We start from the raw sequence: 19,667 nt of genomic DNA, 5'->3' as shown, positions 1-19,667 counted from the left end.
GAAAAATGTACAAAAACAGCATTTTAAAATCGTTAGTTAAATAAAATTGCCTTAAATGTGCTAGATACATAAGGCAAAAAGTGAGTTTATCACTGTTTCTGGTCACCTTGTCCTTCAAGATTATAAAATTAATAGAACTCATACTTTTGATTTTACTCATAGATTGGAAGAGGAAAACAAGCCTTTCTGCTTTTTGAATTCCCAGACAGTTTCTCAGCTTTGAATGAATTAGTGCTTGTCTACACTTGGAATGTTATAGAGGCAAAGCTTCACTGCCGTAGCGTGTCTGTGTAGACACTACCTATGCTGATACAGAGGAGTTCTCCCATCAGCATGAGTAATCTGCCTCCCTGTGATGGAGAAGCTAGGTTGATGGTAGAATTCTTCCATTGACATTGCACTGTCTACACTGGAGTTAGTAGGTTTAACTATACCACTTGGGGATTGGTGGGTGGATTTTTCACACTCTTGAGCTATGCAGCTGGGTCAACCTAACTTTTTAGTGTAGACGAGGCCTTAGTCATTGAACTGAACTAGTTGAATAAACTAAAAGAAAATGTTCTCTCTGTACCTGCAGCTGCTGCTGTCAAAAGCTGGTTTAACACTTCAGTAAACTTTGGTTCCAGGCACATAGCCAGTTTAAAGCGACAAAAAGTCCAGTGGCACCTTATAGACTAATAGACTTATTGGAGCATAGGTTTTCGTGGGTGAATACCCACTTCGTCAGATGCATGCGCACAAAGTGGTTGTTACGGAAGTATTTTTCAATTTCAACAGCGTTAACCTTTATTTCTGGAACACTGAAAAGTGTGGCAAGAAGGTGCATCAAATGAGTACTGCAGCTGTATGTTATTAGCTTGGGACTCTCTTCTAAATAATTTCTTCTCATCTTGGATACATTTGCAGCATTGTCTGTGACCAAGCTGCGTACTAGACATTTGAATTTTTTTTCACAGTTTGTTATAGATTTTACTGCTACTTCTTGTAAGTATTCTGCTGTGTGTGCATTTTCTGATGTCTCAGTTGTTTCTGTAAGGAAGACATTCCCTTCTTCTGTTGTCACACAAGCGCAAACAGGACGTTGCTCCACCCATCTTGACTCAGGTTAACAATTTCACCCTATAGACCTTTTGCACACTGCTCAATTTCTTTTTCATACATTTTATCCAGCAATTTGCCTGCAACAATTGCTCTGTTGGGTGGACTGTTTCCTAGTCTTAATGACTAAACCATGTTAATGAAGTGTGGGTTCTCAGTCATACGAAATGGAGAGTTTATTGCATAAACAAGCTGGGCAATTTTTTCGTCAGTTACCTCTTTTTGTAATCTGTTGATTTTTATCACAAATTTATCTGTGGTTGTGTCTGGATGATGGGTTTTTTTTTTTCCTTTTTGCTACAGGCAATATAATGTAGCTATGTGACATACATGATGTGACTGAAACGCTATCGTTGGCAGATAATTCTGAAACTATAGAAAATGTTGGTGATCTTGAAGGTGGATAGTCTTCAGAATCCTGTATGTTAAGGATGGATTCTCCTAAGCAAAATAAGTCAATGCAGTTATTTAATTATTATTACTATACTGCTCATTTACGGACACTCAGTAGTACTTTAAAGGTGAAGTTGTAAAAGGAAAGTCTGCCTATTTCAGCTGTTTATTTTTTATCACAACTGCATCTAAAATGATAGTACCATAGAGTAATGACACTTTTTTTTTTTTTTTTTTTGCTCAAACATAAGAATTCAAGAATAGTCCAGAAGGAAGACAGGCAGTCCTTAAGAAAGAAGTATGAAATAAAAAAGTTTAACAACTTGAAGGTCCTGCATGTTCAGACCTGTTCCTTTCATCATCTTCAATGCAGCTTCCTCCTGAGAAGGGACACTTCTCACGATGTTGTTTCATTCGGGCAACCAGGCCTTGCATTTCTTTGTTACACTGTTTGCATTTTGCCTGCCTTTCTTACCCACAGGTAGAGGAACTTCATTAAAATATTCCCCAACTGGATCTCTTTTACAGCCTGCTGCCATTATAGGTTTTCCCTTCTAGTGAAAGAAGGGTTTGGTAGATCTCAAATCAGTGAAGTCCCCACTCTGAAAGATCTCAAGACTTCTAGAATATGATGCTCAAACAGTTTCACTTTTGTTTCTACTGTCCCTCCCTTCTCACATATATCTCCAGACTTCTTCTCCTTGTCCAGATCTATTCCACCACCAACAATCTTCTATTCATTGAACTTTTTGAAACTTTTCACTTTTAGAGAGAGAGGTAAGGGATTGACTCTGTGTGCACAAATTTGCAGAGGGACAATAAGGTTGAGGTCTGTTATTTCTCACCTCTATATTTTATTTAAAATATATTTAAAAACACTTGCTGTTAACAAACGTTGTCTCTGGAGACAAAAATCCACAGTTTGAGAACTGCAAAACTAAGCATCTCTGATGGTATCTTCTAGACTGACCACTAAGTCCCATTGGGTAGATAGAAAGATTAACCTAAATAATCTATATAGAAGCCCCTGGAACCCCATAAAATTGGGTCCCTAATCTGTGAACTATTGAAACTCATTTACAAATTTTTTCTTAAACATTACATGAATATATTGTCTTATACTATAGAATTAGAATTTATAATCCCTATTCCATGATGAGATATCTTTGAGCTATAATATATATTAATTAAAACTATTTTTAGATAGGTTTTTTCCTCAAAAAGCATTTTGTCAGCAAAATCGATTTAAATTAAAATCAGAATTTTAAAAAACTAAAAAAAAATTGATTTTATCCACCCTGAAATAAATGGTATTCTGTTATTGTTTAACAGTGCAATTAATCATGATTAATTTTTTAATCACTTGACAGCCCTAACTATATATTTTTATTTTATTACAGTGCCATCTTTGAGTCAGGTTCTAAGTATTATTTTTTTAAAGTGTCATTAAAATAATGTAATAGACTATGGCTAGAGCCACAATATGGAAGTCTTATAGCAGAGAAAGTTTCTTTGTTTACTTGTGAAATATTTCCTGTAAAGCCAAGTATGTACAGTATAGTATGTGGCATGTTTTGCTGAGGAAAAGCCAGGAATAAACTGGCAGGGTTTACTATACTACCAAACCTTAAATAGTGGATTGAGTTCTTTGGCAATCTGTCGTACCTTTTTGTATGTCTGAATGTATAAAAAGAAAACATATTTTATAGGTTTTGAGTTTTTAGCATTTATGCATTGAAAAAATACCACCTAGCTCATATAAATGCATTGCTTTAGCCATAAATGTCATGAATCAGTTCTTATCTAATGTTATTGCTTTGTTCAGAGATCATTTTCTTCATGTAATTTTTGAAAACTAAACAGCCTTTTCTTTTTCCCTTTGTTCATAGGATCTCTTTGTATTTAGACATGAACTTGCCTTGCTAAGGCTATCGACCTTCATGGGCATAATAATGTTAGGTGGAATAAGTGGACTCTTTTACACTCAGCTAATGGGTATTTTCACTGTAAGTATTTCATTTGATTTTTCAGATAGTTTATCAGTGTATTGTAACTAAACTATATATATGCATACTGTCAGGCAGCGTGGACCATATATAAAATAAATAAATATATGAACAGAGGAACTGCTGTATAAGTAGTTCCATCTTTGTCTGGCAATACTCTGTAGGAGGGGAAGGTGTAAGAAACCCTTGTGTTTCCCGTAGCGGAACAGTTATGGAATAACCAACCCACAGAGGAAATATTTTCCTAATTTGCATCAGTTAGTGAATGGCTTTTGCACTGATAAGGATTTATATCATTAATTTTTTTCCTATGTAGTGTAACTCTGGATTTATAATGCAATAAAAGGTATGCAAATGTTACCCTTTTTAAAATTTTACAGTATTTTTGGTCTCAGTTACACTTTGAGGCAGTGAGGCCATGAGTTAATTATACATGCTGGGTAGAAAAGACTTTTATTAAATGTTTAATAACAATAGAAAACTTCAAAATATATGCTTTTAAGTTTGCAGAATTGCAACAATTTCAAGATAGATTAGTTTGATATTTAAAGATCTGGAAAACCAGTAAAAAACCTCTGGAAGGAAACTTTCCAACTAGAATGAGCATGAGCACATAATATCTACTTATAATAAGAAACCAAGCTTTGGTTGCTCTGACATGGTTCTCCTTATATTAGAAATGAATAGTTGAAGAGGGAATCTTTTAATCTTGAATATTTATAACTTTTTGAAGTGTTCCAGTACTCAGATAAAGAGAAAGTGTTAGTAAATTTGTGCTTGTGTACTTGAGTACATCATTTGGCTTGCAGAATTTGATACTGGTATGATGTGCAAGATGGAAAAAATGTAGCCAGACATTTAGATCCCAGAATAAGTTTGCAGAGGTTGTACTTAGAAAAACATATTTTTACTTCTCTTTCAAATCCCTCATTTCTTTTGGGAAACCAGTATATCAACAAATATATATGTATAATATAAAAAATTAAAAAACCCTATTTCACCATACTGCATTTGACTTCACTGAGTAGCCAGGTAATCTTTTTACTGATCTTGTTCTTTCACACCGAAGTCCACATTGTTGTTTAGTTTGCCTCCTTTATTCCACTGACTGAAATTGGACCAGAAGGTCTTTTGAGCAAAAAGTTGGTGTGTTCTAATCCGTACTGTGGAGTGCCTAGCATGCTCTTAGGCACTGTTGTAGAATAATAAATATTCATAAACTGAGCAAATTTGATACAGAATCAGTAAAACACAAACTTATTTTTCAAAAGCTATTTTAATCAATTAAGGGTAAAAATCCAGATAAGAGTTGTAGTTAGCAAAAGGCAATAATTAAGCCAGGAAATTCAGAGCTGAGGCTACATTTAAAAGAAACCCAAACATCTGAAAGTACGGGAAGTCACAGTTTAAGGTATTTATGCTATATTAGCATCTGCCCCTGGAGAGCTCTCTTGTGATTTACAGAGATGCACGTGAGTGGTTGTAAGTGGGATTGGCTAGAGCAGAGGCCTAGCGTGGTGCAGCAGAACAGGCAGCATTCCTGCCCTTTTTCCAATGCTCTGTGCTGGATCCTCTGTGCAAATAGTGACTAGATGAGTTCAGCAAACTAAAGTTTCACTCTTCTTTCCGTTTTTTAGAAGGGATGCTGAAATCAGGCTTACAAAGAAAACTGAGTTACAAACTTAAATAATTCTGACCTGCTCCATAATCCAAACAAACTACCACCTCTGCATAATACAATCTGCTAAAAAAAACCCTCAGTCTTCATTATATAACTTTATAGAAACCAAAGCCAGTAGTCCATGTTGGTTGTTGAGAAGGGATGACGTAAGTATGTTGAAATGATTAATTTTAACTTCATCTAAATAAGATTCAATATACAGATTTTTGAAAAAGCATCAGGGGGTTCTCAGTTGCTTTCATTGATTTTTATATCGAATATGATCAGATTATAAATTAATTTTTACTGCCAACCCTGCAAATTTATCATGGGGTCTATAGTGTAGCAGGATTCTTACCTTCTTGTTTATCACCACCAGAAATAAAGAATCAGGCCCTCAAACTGAACCCCCACAACTTCAGTGTCTTTGTAGATTATGCCCACAATGATTTGGTCCAACTGCATTCTCTTTAATGGGTTTGCATAGGTGTAACTGATTGGAACTTAATAAACCGTCTTGTTTAATGAGGCACAAATGGAATATAATTCATAGCTCTCTCAGCTATGCCAGTTCTACAAGGCTAACAGGAGTAAAACCAACTAAAAACGTATTTTTGTCAATACACTGAGAAGAGAAACTCTGAATGAATACCATGGGCAGATGAATGTAGTGGCACCTCCATTATACTGCTCTTCATTGTGGATTGAGCTAAATATTATCTTAACTAGAACTTGTTGAAAAAGAGGTAAATGTTTCACAATTAAGAAAATTGGTTTTGAAAAATTAGATGGATTTTTACAAAAATTTAAAAAAATGACCAGTTCTAGTCGTAAGAGAAAGTTACAAGACATTACAACGTATTGTATTTGATCTTCAGGTGCACCTGAGTGTCATTACTGAGTATGTGAAGGAGGGAGATGGATGGGGAAAGAGGTGGCTTTCTGCCTCCTCCCTGTTATCCCTTCTCAAAATCCTGGAGTTAGCCAGGAGCCGATTTTTCTGCTCCTAATGCAAGTTAGAACAGTGTTAGTCTAAGATTGCCTGAGAACAACTTTGACCATGGTCCTCCTTCAGTGCATAATTGAAGTACCTGAGATATTTACAGTTAAAGGAATTTTATCTGAGCTTTCTTGCCCTTCCTGGAGATTTCCATGATCCTGCTGGCTTTTTGGTTGGCTTAGGTATGAGGCATATCATTCTGTATTTCTATTACTCTCATATAAAAATTTTAATAGCTCCCATGTATTGCTTCCACTTCTTATTTCATGGGATTTTCTTTCTTGTTTTTTTTTATGTACTTTCAAAATTTCTTTAAATTTGTCTAGATTGCCAATGTGCTGTAATGTCTTTTTATTTATTTTTTTATTTTTTATTTTTTTTTAATATAACATGCAGTGGTATGTAGGAGTTTCTGAGTTATAATCCCAGGTCTTGAACAAGTCACTTAGGCACACATTTCAAAAGTGTTCACTGATTTTCTTTCTCTGTTTTTGATGCCTAATTTGAGAAAGCCAGATCCTGATATTCAGAGGGGTGAGCACCTGCAGTTCCCACTGAAGTTCTTGGTAGTTGCGGGCACCTCTGAGAATCAGGCTCCAGTTCTCTAAATTCTGTCTCCATTTCTTTGGCATAATAGCTGCTTACCCAGCTCATACGGGAGTGTAGGCTTGATTAGATAATCATTGTTACGGCCCTATCAAATTCATGGCCATGAAATTCACGGACCGTGAAATCTGGTCTTTTGTGTGCTTTTACCCTATACTATACAGATTTCATGGGGGAGACCAGCATTCTTCAAATTGCAGGTTCTGACCCAAAAGGGAGTTGCATGGGGTCAAAAGGTTATTGTGGTGGGGGGAGGGGCACGGTATTGCTACCCTTAGTTCTGTGCTGCCTTCAGAGCTGGGTGGCCAGAGAGCAGCGGCAGTTGGCCGGGCATCCAGCTCTGAAAGTGACACCTGCCAGCAGAAGTGCCGAAGTAAGGGTGACAGTACCATACCATGCCACCCTTACTTCTCACTGCTGCCTTCAGAGCTTGATGGCCAGACTGTGGCGGCTGCTGACTGAGGGCCCAGCTCTGCAGGCAGCAGTGCAGAAGTAAGGGTGGCAACACCATATCATGCCATCGTTTCTTCTGCGCTGCTGCTGGTGGTGGCTCTGCATTCAGAGCTGGGCTCCTGACCAGGAGCCACCACTCTCCAGCTGCCCAGCTCTGAAGGCAGGACCATCACCAGCAGCAGCACAGGAGTAAGGGTAGCAGTACCACAACCCCTTGCTACAATAACCTGGTGACCCCCCCCACCACACACACACACAGACACACCGAGCTCCTTTTTGGGTCAGGACCTTTACAATTACAGCACCATGAAATTTCAGATTGAAAAAGCTGAAACTATGAAATGTACTATTTTTAAAATTCTGTGCCCGTGAAATGGTAGGGCTCTAATCATTGTATAATGCTTGGAAAGTGCTACGCAAGTGTTAAATTACACAACTATTGCTTCTGACTTAGTCTGTGTTATTAGATTATATGTAAGTATAGAAAACATACTTTAAAGCTTCAAGTTACATATTTTTTGTATAATTTCTACTGGCTCCCAAAAATAACTATCCCGTTTAGTCTGCCTAAGGTCTGGCACTCTGAAAAACATTGTAATTTTTCTTTTTCATTCTTGCTGTATTCTTAGTTATCTGGTTTCCAAAGTAGTTTTTTTCATTCAACACTCAAAACTCTGATATTTAATAGTTTCTTAGAGCAAACAACAAGCATATCTACTTAGCTTATCTTTCCAGTCACCCGCTTGCCCCATGTCAAAATGTACATTTTCATTTTTGTTTCTCTCTCAAGTCTTAGGCCTACAAACAGTTTTTGTGCTGATTGAACTATTTTGGTTAGGGGGTGGATTTTTGACCAAATAGTTAAATCAATGCAACTCCTAGTGTGGATGTAAATATCAGTATAAAGATCCTCTTTTTTTTTTTTTTTTTGGTGTGATTTATTCCCCTTCCCTTACAGGAATAAGCTACATTGGTATAAGCACTTTTATACACTGTAAATGCACCCACACTAGGGGGTTGTACTACTTTTAACTATAGTGGTATAGTTAAAGTGATACAGTTTTTCTTGGTAGACAAGCCCTGAGTCCATCTGCTCATATTGTTAGAATCTTTTTAGACCATATTTAAAGAAACAACTGGTATGCCTGTATGCTTCAGGTCTGGAAACTACTTTAATAATATCTGTCTCTTCAGTTTAACTTTTTGTAGTATGAACAGATTTCTTAAGACCATGCTGTGCATTCTTTTAGTTTCTAAACTTTACACCCTGGTAGAAGGTGAGAGGCGTTTGAGAGCTGGACAGTAAAAATGGCATAGTATTCTGGAGGGAACACTGGGTATCTCTACATGGGGATAAAAGCCCACGGCATGGCCATAATCAACTGACTCAGGATTGCAGGGCTTGGGCTGCTGGGCAGAAAAAATCAGTGTAGATGTTTGGGCTCGGGCTGCAAAGGTAGAGGGTCTCAGAACTTAGACTCCAGCCTGAGCCCAAACATCTACACAGCAATTTTCCAGCCCTGCGAGCCCGAGTCAGCTGACCTGGGCCAGCTGCTGGTTTTTTATCCCTGTGTAGACATACTCACTGAGGGCAATGGAGACGGAGTATTTTCTGTAGTGTGCATTTCCTTGGATAACTGTGCAATGGTAAAATGAAGAGTTGCTAAACCCCAGCTGTCTCAATATTTTCCTATCACCAGCCATACAAACAAAATAAAAAGAAAATTAGCTCAGAGCTGACACTTGTAGTGTGGAGCTTAAAGTAAGAGCAATGAGACTTCTGTGTGTGAATACCAGAAAAGACCTAGTTTTAAGGTGGTACAAGGGGAGCGGCAAGAAGTAAATAAATATAATTGAAAGAGAAAATGTAGTATGAATGTCAGAGCTTTTTATTTACTTCATATACATGACTATATAACTCATTATTATTGAACCCAAAGCGAGGAAGCAGATACAGTACTATACAAAATTAAGAAGTACTTTAAAAAAGCTGCATTGCTTTCTGTGTATTTTTTAAACTGCACTTATTTTGAACTCCAGTTTTTGCACTACCAGCACTTCTCATTACACGTCCACCTTTACTTGTGACTTTGCACCTTTTATGTAAGACTTCTAAAAATAAAATAAGAAAATAAATACAAATACCAAATAATACAGTATGCTATTTTAAATCATGGTTTAATGATTATTTTTTATGTATCATGTACCTCTCTCTTTCATCGTTTTTAAATTGCTTCAGAACTATAAGGTCTTCAATTTGCTAACTTTTGTTAAAGCTGTTACTTTTCGGATGTGTGGGGTTTCTTCTTATCAGGCTTTGTGGTGATCTTTATTTTGTTGGCAGCCATCTGCTTGAAGTGATCGGCCACTTCTCTCTTTCATTCATTTTGAGATATATAAACAAACACACACACACACAAAAGGAAAATCCCATCTTCCCATAGTTGGTGGAAGGTAACAGGATAATCGCTTCAGTAGTGATCCTCTGATGTCATAGTGGGAGGCCAGTAAAAGCGGATTATCTGTGACCCAGATAAAATAATTAGAAATTACTTGGACACTTACACATAACGGATCTACTAATCTCATTTCCAAAGTTAAGAGATCTGTCTCACAACATAACACTACCAGATGTTTCAATTGAACTGCATCCTTTGCGGAGACTAATCTGAAACCTAATTTTAAAGGATTACCTTTGATTGTTTTTATTTAAAATACTAAACGGGATGTGTTTTCATTTTTCCGTATGTTCTTACAAATGATTAATATAGAATTAAAGGATTTTTGTTCAGTTTTTCAGCACAGCCTAGCAATCTCATGTCTTTCTGTATTACATAATATATCTGTATTACAGATATATTGTTTTCCATGCTAGCTATTTATGAGTTCATTAATATTTCTGTAGTCATAGAGCTACATACTGGATAGATTACCATAGTTCTGATAAATATTGTGTGGTCTCTGCTAAATTTTGATGCTCATATTATTATCAGTTGAGGGGACAGTGACTTTAGTAATTTGATTAATTCTGCCAGGGTTTCCTGTTAATTAATTCTTTAAACAGTGTGCAGTGATATGCCAGTATCATTGAACATCAATACAGTGTGGATGAGGTAGAGATATTTTATCTTTATTTACTCTGGAAAAGGCTAGAAGAGAAAATATTTTTGCACCTGGCATTGAGTAGCTTGGTCTGTTGTTCATTGTGTTTCCTTGACCATCCCTCTGTCCTTTATAAGCACTTTAATATGATCATTTAAGTTAACGACTGTATTGTGTTGTTACAGTACATCTCCTTTTCATCACCAAGTGGCAAATGTCTTTTAGCACCTGCTTTTTGTTGTTAGTTGTAAACAGTGAACTTCTGAAAATAACTTGTAAATTCTTATATATCAGTATTAGACCTATTTTGATGAACACTTGCCTTGACAAGTTAAGAGGGACATGGTTCATTTAGTCAGATTTATTTTTCTTATAAAAAGAAAACTTATTTTTATGTTCCTTTTTTTCTCTTTGTGTTTTTGTTTGATTGTTTTAATTCCCATTACTTAGGGAAATGAAGAAAAAGTTGAATTTATCCAAATGAATTTTGTGTAGTATTGTTGTCCTTTTGGGGATTTTACTTTTCCCCTTGGGGGAATCTTAGTTTTTATTTAGGAGACTAATATTTTATTTAACAATGCATGGTAATTGAAACATTTAAACTGAAAAATATACCAAAGAAAAATTTACATTAGCAGATAAAATCTCTGCATTTTTGTTGTATAAATAGTGACTCTGATGATGATTCTCAGTGATGAAGTATATAAAAAATATTATGTTTACATAATTAAAATTATTCTGTAAATAAGGAATAAATACACTCAAAATACTTAATTGCAGTTTTGCTATTCTTTCCGCACTTTGCAATTTTGATCCACTTCTCTTTAATGTACATCACACTTCTTTTTATGCTGTCATCAACAGACAAATGATATCACTCTGACCTAACATTCTTTTTGTCTCAACAATTATGTATCTTATAATTACAAATATTTGCAATCATATGTTTAATCAGATAATCTATTAAATACTGTTTTGATTAGTCAAATAATGAGGGCTTTACCTATTTTTCAAACACCAGAAATGTAATCAAAGGACTATAAATCCTTATAATTAAGTTTACCAAAGCAACAATCGGGGCCAGAGTTGGAAATCAGTATTTTAAGGCAATCGCCTGTACCTGGATAGAATAAATTAGAAAATGATCATGGTAGAGTGTGTGTGTGTGTGTGTATGTGTGTGTGTGTGTGTGTGTGTGTGTGTGTGTGAGAGAGATCATGGTAGTGTGTGTGTGTGTGAGAGAGAGAGAGAGAATGTATGTACTGGAAAAATAGAAAATTATTAGAAAATGGCAACATTCTGTCCATCTCTCTCTCCCTTACTCTTATTTCCCCCCCCCCCCCCCATTTCTGCCTTCTCTACCCCTCCAAAAGGTAAATCTACCCTTAGAAAGCAGCATAAAGCTCTGGAAATTAAACTGTAGAAAGCAATCATGCACAGTCCTTGAATGGAAGTTAATAGACTAGATCATCTAAGAGGTCTTTTCCATTTCTAAATGATTATTCTCTTACCTGTATTTTTCTACAAATGTGGTCTATATTTATTTCAAATATTTATCATCCTACTCCATCTTTGAAGCATTTTGTCTTCCAAGTAATATAAAAAACACAACTTTATTTAAAAATTATGATTGAAATCATCCAGTCCCTTTTATGACGTGGTCTAAAACATAAGGAGTAAATTTGTTTTACACCCTGCATCTTCACCAATTTACTTATGGAAAAATAATCAGAGCCCCACCTATCTCACCAGGTATCATTTTTGTTTAGTCCAATCTAAACTTCAAAATGAGTAGTAAATATTTTTATTTAAATAAGTAACATACAGTATTGCTAAAGGGAATTGATGGCATTATTTTTTAAAGTATACTTTGCAGTTGTAACAAATTCTGCAGATTAGAATATTGTAGAAAACTTCTTATCCTCTTCATGGAAATAAACACTGAAGTTAAAATAATCCTGTTAGGCAATTGCAGTAAGAAATCATTTCTGTATCTAAGATACTTAAATGCTTTTCTGATGGAAGAGTAAATAAAACTGAGACACTAAAATAAGCAACCATAATAATAAGGCAAAGTGTGACCTCTTACAAAACTCAGGATTTTTATTAGAATATTTAATTTTCTGTCAAAGTATACATCAGATCATTTAGATAGCAGTTTCTTTGGAAGAAAAGAGAGTAGTCGGATTTTGCTTTGCTAAACCTTGCTCTCTGAATGTTCCTTGTGGTAATGATGAGGATTAAGGGAAATGATAAATTTCATAATGTCATATAATTATGCACATATCTGCCTCTAAAACACCACAAACTTGGAAATAAATTGGACAATCACTCTTGATCTTTTCATATTATCCTCTCTCTAGTTATCATGAGTTCCCAAAATTGTTGTCAGATGCTTTCTTTTTATCACATCACTTTTTTAGGTATCTGACATATTGGGCAGGTAATACATAATCTGCCAAAAAATCTGCTTAGCCAAATTCGTCACGGCACTGAGGAGAATTGGGTTATTTCCCCAGAGGTAGCATAATGCAACTTTCTTTTTCATCTCTCACACAGAGAAATCTTTAATCAAAGAAAGATGGGGGAGGAGGGAATAGAACAACTAAATTGAACCCAGATTATTCAAATAATTTCCAGGCTAGGTTTACAAACAAACAAACCAACCAAAAAACCCCTAATCACATACATTTAATCAATCAAAATTTTAGATTAAAAATTATTTTAAAAAACGTTGGCCAAAAATAAAATCATAATCAGACTGATAACCTGTATACAGTATGGCCAGCCTTGTTGTATGAGCAAACAGTAAATAGAAACATTAATTTAAAAATATTTAGCATTCCTTATGAAATGTTGGTATTTGATACTTCACAACAGCTCACCTGTCATTTCCATATGCACAGTGAAAGAATGGTAGACAAATGAAAGAAATAAGACTCTCTTGTTTTGTTCAGGTACTAAGGTACAGCAGTATGCTCTCTCGTATTCTGAGATAACAGCTATGGCTGCAAGTTCAGAGCGGCCACTAAGGTTTTTTTCCTTTCTTCCTAATTGCTCTCTCCTTCTACATTGCAATGCACTGAAGAGTTGGAAAGGACATACTGTGCAGATATGACAGTATGCCTGCGTTCATTATAATTCAGGTATTAAGTAGAGCTCTATTGATAAGACATCACTTTTGCTAACCACATGAAAGTAATTGAACAAGAGATTTCTGCTCCATGCTTCAGAATTAGTCCTGAGAATTACAGATTGGTGTTTGTTGATTGGAAGACTCAAATCTACAGTGTAAGCAAAGGGAAAATATTCTTTCAGTATATTTGTTCCATCATAGGTTAGTTCACGATGATTCCATCTTATTGCACAATTTGTTGCCCGGTGCACATTATCTTTTCTTTTAATGCTTTTCTTCAAGTAGTCAGTTATATTAATTAAAAAAGTATCTTTATGAAAGATATATTTCTCTTAGCAGGCATTAACCCAGGTGGGTTCATTTTTCAAGTGCTTCTTTAAAGTGGTCTGCAGGATTCACTCAGCTCTCACTGATATCTTTTCATCCCTCTCATAACGGCCTTAGTCATTGCAGCATCTTCTTTTCCTTGGAGATAGCAGGCAAGCTGCTCTTTCAGACTTGTTGCCAAAATAAGAAGACACTCAGCACTTCACCACCAGAGACTGAATGCAACACCTGAGCTGTGTCCCTTGCTTCAGCTCTTAAAATTGTAAACTAACTGTAGCTTTTCTACTTATTTCCTTGAGATTTCTTTGTATTTCACACTAATCGAATCTTGAATTCTTTTGCTTGATCCTGATAACTCTTCTGTTTCTGAATAACCACATGCACACTAATTCTAATAACAATAGGTGGTTTTGGAGTGCGGAGGACCAGATTGTTGAGTTGGTCAGATGCTGATCAATCATGTTTTTCTGTGTGCAGTTGTAACTTTTATTTATTCTTAGAGGAGTGTCCCTGTAGGTGCTCCACTTTAGGTGTTTTAACGCCCTGCGCTTGTAATCGGAAATTTGTAGTAGCATTGCCCTGGCTGGCCGCACACGTGCAGCAGCCATCTCGCATCACCTGGAGCAGTTACCTAGCATGCGCAGCCAACCTGTCCCCCAGTTCCTTCTCTACTGCCTTTGGCTTGAGTAGGAGCGACAGCAGCTCCTCTTAACCTTGGATAGCTCAATAGTTTTCTACTGAGCCTTATTAGCATTTTCATTTCATTATTTACCCTCTATTTTATAGTTTACTTAAAACCTTTAAAAAAGAAAAATTCTGTTAGCTGTCCTGTCACAGAGACACACCCATCTCCCAGGCGGATCTCTGGCTTCGAAAGACAACAAGAAGAGGAAAATGAATATGGGTGTATCCTCCTCCTTTCTCAAAACAAGTGTCCTCTGAGACAGGGATATATACCCCTCGCCACTCCTTCCCTAAGCCAGGGCCCTCTCAGCATCACACATCTGCTGATATGCAAGGCTGGCAGGCTCAACCATGAGTACCACCTCCTAGGACTCTTCCACCCAACTGGCATACTGGGATCCGGATAGGGCCCAAGCCTCAGGCCCCCCCAACCCACCAAAATCTAGAACAATGCAATCCCCTTCACCACCTGCCCCAGCTCCCTCAGAGATGCAGGAGGAGGAGATAGAGGAGCCCGAGGACACACCTGAGGGTGATACCCTGCCACCTACCCACATTTCATTTTTGTTGCTGGACAAAACAATAATGCCATCCCTTTCCCTCCCTTCAGGGGCCGATTTCAAATCTTTCCAGGATCTATTCACAAGGATAGCTGAATCCCGGGACATTTCCTTAGCAGAGCTACCAGAGACCCAACACAAGCTTACAGACATCCTCCAGGCATCTCCATCAGCAAAAATTGCACTGTCTATTAATGCTGCCATAATGGACTCTGCAAAATTAATCTGGCAGACACCTGCTACAGTCCCAGCTTCATGTAAGAAATCTGACAAGAAGTATTATGTGCCAGCAAAAGGGGCTGAGTTTTTGTTCACTCACCCTGCACCGAACTCAGTGGTAGTCTAGAACCACCCCTTATGATAAGGAATGGCAAAGGCTAAATCTTTTTGGGTAGAGACCCTATTCTTCAGCTACACTCCAATTTCACATAGCTAATTATTCAGCCTTAATAGCCAAATACACGAACAACCTATTCACTAAAATATCAACTTTTATGGAACATTTACCAAATGGCAAAAAAGAACAGTATAAGACTAACATTTCTGAAGGGTCTCTCATTGCCAGGACGGCCCTACAGCCCTCTCTCAACTCTGCAGACAAGGCAGCACGCTCCATTGCTACGTCTATGATCATACGTTGGGCATCCTGGCTCCACCTTTCTGGGTTCCCTAGGGAGGTCCATGCCACAGTCAAGAACTTTACCCTTCGAAGGTCAGAAATTGTTTGCGGAAAACGCGGATGTGTCTTTACATACCCTAAAGGATTCCAGGGCCACCTTAAATACCCTGGGTATCTATGTTCTTGCGAACAAAAAGAAACAGGGCTGATTTTACAACCAGCAATTCCGAACTTCCCCAATACACCCAGCCTCAAAGACAGTATGACAAACATCGTAAAAAAAGACAGATGAGATGCCAGCAGAGCCAAGACTAGCCTTCCACATCTCAACCACCTACTTCCAGGCAATCCTTTTGAAAGCATGAGACCTCTACATTCTTTGATCCCGAAACTAAACCCAATCTCCAGCCCATTTGGAGATCATCTGTCACAATACTAGTCTGGAACACCATCACTACAGACAAATGGGTTCTGGAAATTATCCAGAAGAGTTACTCAACCCCTTCATCTCTATTTCACCTACCACCCCCCTTTTCTGTCCCGCTTCAGGGACCTCTTTCATAAGCCCCTTTTACAACAGGAAATTAACCACCTCCTACAATTAGGTGCCATGGAATCAGTACCAGCTCAACGCGGGGGAGAGGGTTTTATTCCTATTATTTTCTCACTCAGAAAAAGACCAGTAGCTGGAGACATACAAAAACTCAACAAGTTTGTGAGAGAGCAACATTTCAAAATGGTGACTCTATCCACAATAATTCTGGCATTAGAGAAAGGAGACTGGCTCTCGGCCCTTGACCTGCAAGACGCTTGCTTTCATGTTACCATTCACCCAATGCACAGATGATTCCTGCAGTTCATCTTGGGGCACCAACATCTCCAATACAGAGTGCTCCCCTTCAGCCTGTCAACTGCCCCAAGGGTCTTTTCCAAGGTTCTCGCCATCATTGCAGCTCGCCTCCACAGACAAGATGATTTTTCCATACCTAGATGACTGTCTTTTAAGGGCACCAACACAATGGGCAGCTCTAAACGCCACACAAACCATGATAACCCTCGTTACATATTTTGGACTACAGATAAATGCACAGAAGTCCACCAGGTTCCTGTCCAACAACTGGAATTTATAGCTCCCTATCTCGATTGTCTCACCACAACAGCAAGGTTACCTCAACAGCACTTCCTCACCCTAATCAGTTTGATTACAATGATCATGGACAGTCCACAAACATCCACCAGAACGTGCTTACAACTTCTGGTGCACATGACTGTGTTAACATTCATCATAAAGTATGTCAGGCTACACATGAGATACCGTCTGGTTTCACACTGACTACATACTACACAAACATTCTCTCAACAGATGTCTCACTGTGCCCCGCAGGGTAAAGGACTTGCTCACATAGTGGACGCAATCACAAAACGTCTGCTCAGGTGTCCCCTTTCAACAGAAAGCTCCTACTACAACGATCGCTATGGACGCCTCCCTTGTGGGATGGGGAGCTCATTTACGCAACAACACGAACCAGGGTCATTTGGTCTCCATTGGAATACATCCTGCACATAAACATACTGGAATTAATGACTGTCAGAAATGCATGCAAGCACTTCCTTCCTTTAATCCAAAACATGACCATCAAGATTCTTACAGACAATATCGCATACATGTTTTATATAAACCGCCAAGGGAGAGTGCGATCATACCCTCTGTGCACAGAGGCAGTATGCCTCTGGAATTGGTGCATCACCAACAACATAGACGTTTCAGCATCTTACCTGCCATGATGTCAGAACACGACAGCAGACCAACTGAGCAGAAACTTCTCACAAATTCATGAGTGGATGGATGTGGATAATGCAACTTTTCCATCATATTCAGCCTATGGGGCAGGGATTCCCCATTATAGGTCTATTTGCAACAGCTCAGAATGCAAAGTGCCCACAATACTGCTCCGGAGCTGGATTGGGATGCCACTCCTTGGGCGATGCTCTCCTCATAAAATAGGAAGCACCACTAATGTATGCATTCCCTCCAATTCCACTTCTGAGTCAGATCAGGCAGGACAAATACAGGGTCATGCTCATTGCACCCACATAGCCCCAACAAGCTTGATTCCCATACCTGAGACAGATGGCAGTGAAACCACCTCAAATCCTTGTAATGATACCTCACTTTCTGACACAGGACTCGGGATGCATCCATTACCCCAACCTAGCCCTTCTCCGTCTCAAAGCCTGGTTACTCCATGGCTAATGGGGGTCGACAGAGACTATTCTGAGGAGGTGAAAGACATACTATTGAACAGTTGCAGATTAAGCACACACAAAACATACACGCAGAAGTGGACATGATTATGCATTTGGTGCTATGATGAACATACTCTTTAGATTCAGACCCACTACACAGCATCCTAGGCTATATACTAGGCCTCAAAAATCAGGGTTATCCAACAGCTCCATCAGAGTACACCATCACCTCATTCCATGACAAGATGGACAGAGTCACTATCTTTGCTCACCCAACCCCTAAACGCTTTCTAAAAGGCATGGAAGACACTTATCCCACACTAAAAGACCCTACTCCTATATAGTACTCCTTAACCTTGTTCTGCACAGTCTCATGGGGAAACAGTTTGAACCTCTAGCAACTTGTTCTCTGTTACACTTATTCATGAAGCTGGCCTTCCTCATTGCTATCACTTTGGCAAGAAGAGTGGGAGAATTAGGTGCCCGAATGGCACACTCACTTTATACCACATTTTTCAAATATAAAGTGATCTTATGGCCACATGCCAAATTCATACCCCAGGTAGCCTTTCCTTTTCATCTAAATCAACCCGTATACTTACTCGTATTTTTCCCAAAACTGCATGTCTACCGCAGGAAGGCCTCATTTAACACACTATACATTTGCGTAGCACTAGCTTTCTACCTAGAAAGGACAAAAACATTCAGAAAGTAATCTCTGTTATTTCTCTCTATCACAACATTCCAAGGGTCAATTCAATTTGAAACAGAGACTGTTTAAATGGATATGGGGCTGTATCCATTTGTGTTACCAAAACAGCCATCTACCAGCTCCTGTTGAGTGTTATCAACATTGGTGGCCTTTCTCAATAATGTATGCATCATGGACATTTGCAGAGCATCTGATTATACCTTTCATAAACACTGTGTATTAGAATAGCTATCAGCTACAGACGCTCAGTTTGGACTCACAATGCTATCTACCATCAATGAACCAACTCCGAAGCGCCTCACTTCCACTGAGGTGCACTGCTCAACAGTCACCTAAAGTGGAGCACCCATAGGGACACTCCTCGAAGAAGAAGAAGAAGAAGAAAAGGTTACTCGCCTTGTGCAGTATATGAGGTTCTTCGAAATGGTTGTCCCTATGGGTCCTCCACTACCCCCCTCCTCCCCTATACTTTGGAGTTTCACACGGATCCTCTGGGGAAGAGAAGAAACTTGGGGACAGTTGGCTGCGTGTGCTAGGTAACCGCTCTGAGCAGCGTGAGATGTCTGCTGCATGTGTGTGGCCAACGGGGGCACTGCTACTACAAATCTCCAATTACAAGCGCAGGGCGCCGAAGGACTTAAAGTGGAGTATCCACAGACAACCATCTCAAAGAACTTCAGTTACTGCACAAAGTGAGTAATGTCTCATTTTTCTTGAAATCAGATGTTAAGAGGATTGTATTAATTATGCCACACTTGTGCTACTTTTTAAAGTTATTTGTAAATTAAAAACTCTCAAAGGCTTTAAACATCAGAATTAGCTGGAGATCAGTACCAAAAGTAGCTCTTAAGAATATTATTAGTATTTCCAGTACTCGAAGCTGGTCATCCATACAGATAATCAAAGCCTCTTAGGTTGAACAGAATACTAACATTGAACAAACCAATGCTTTGCATTAGAAGCATAATAAATAGAGTGACAGTATTCTGACCTATAGTCCTTTGGTGAGGTGATTCAGTAGAATGTTGATTATTCTGTTCACTTGGCACATGAAATAAGTTGAC

The 19,667-nt window shown here is 38.2% G+C and overlaps 1 protein-coding gene across 5 annotated transcripts in view; it reads left to right on the top strand.

Moving 5' to 3' along the window:
- The window catches only part of ZDHHC21 (zinc finger DHHC-type containing 21), a 61,936-nt gene that overhangs the window by 26,936 nt on the left and 15,333 nt on the right, over positions 1-19,667 (top strand). For all 5 annotated transcript variants that reach the window (XM_030566626.1, XM_030566623.1, XM_030566625.1 and 2 more), the window contains one exon: positions 3,381-3,497. In XM_030566626.1, coding sequence (XP_030422486.1) covers positions 3,381-3,497 — 117 coding nt within the window. The remainder of the gene's footprint in view (positions 1-3,380; positions 3,498-19,667) is intronic.

Source organism: Gopherus evgoodei, chromosome 6 (assembly GCF_007399415.2).
Source record: "Gopherus evgoodei ecotype Sinaloan lineage chromosome 6, rGopEvg1_v1.p, whole genome shotgun sequence".
NCBI lineage: Eukaryota > Metazoa > Chordata > Testudines > Testudinidae > Gopherus > Gopherus evgoodei.
The sequence above is the reverse complement of the archived record's forward strand: the minus strand, read 5'-3'. Positions and strand labels throughout refer to the sequence as shown.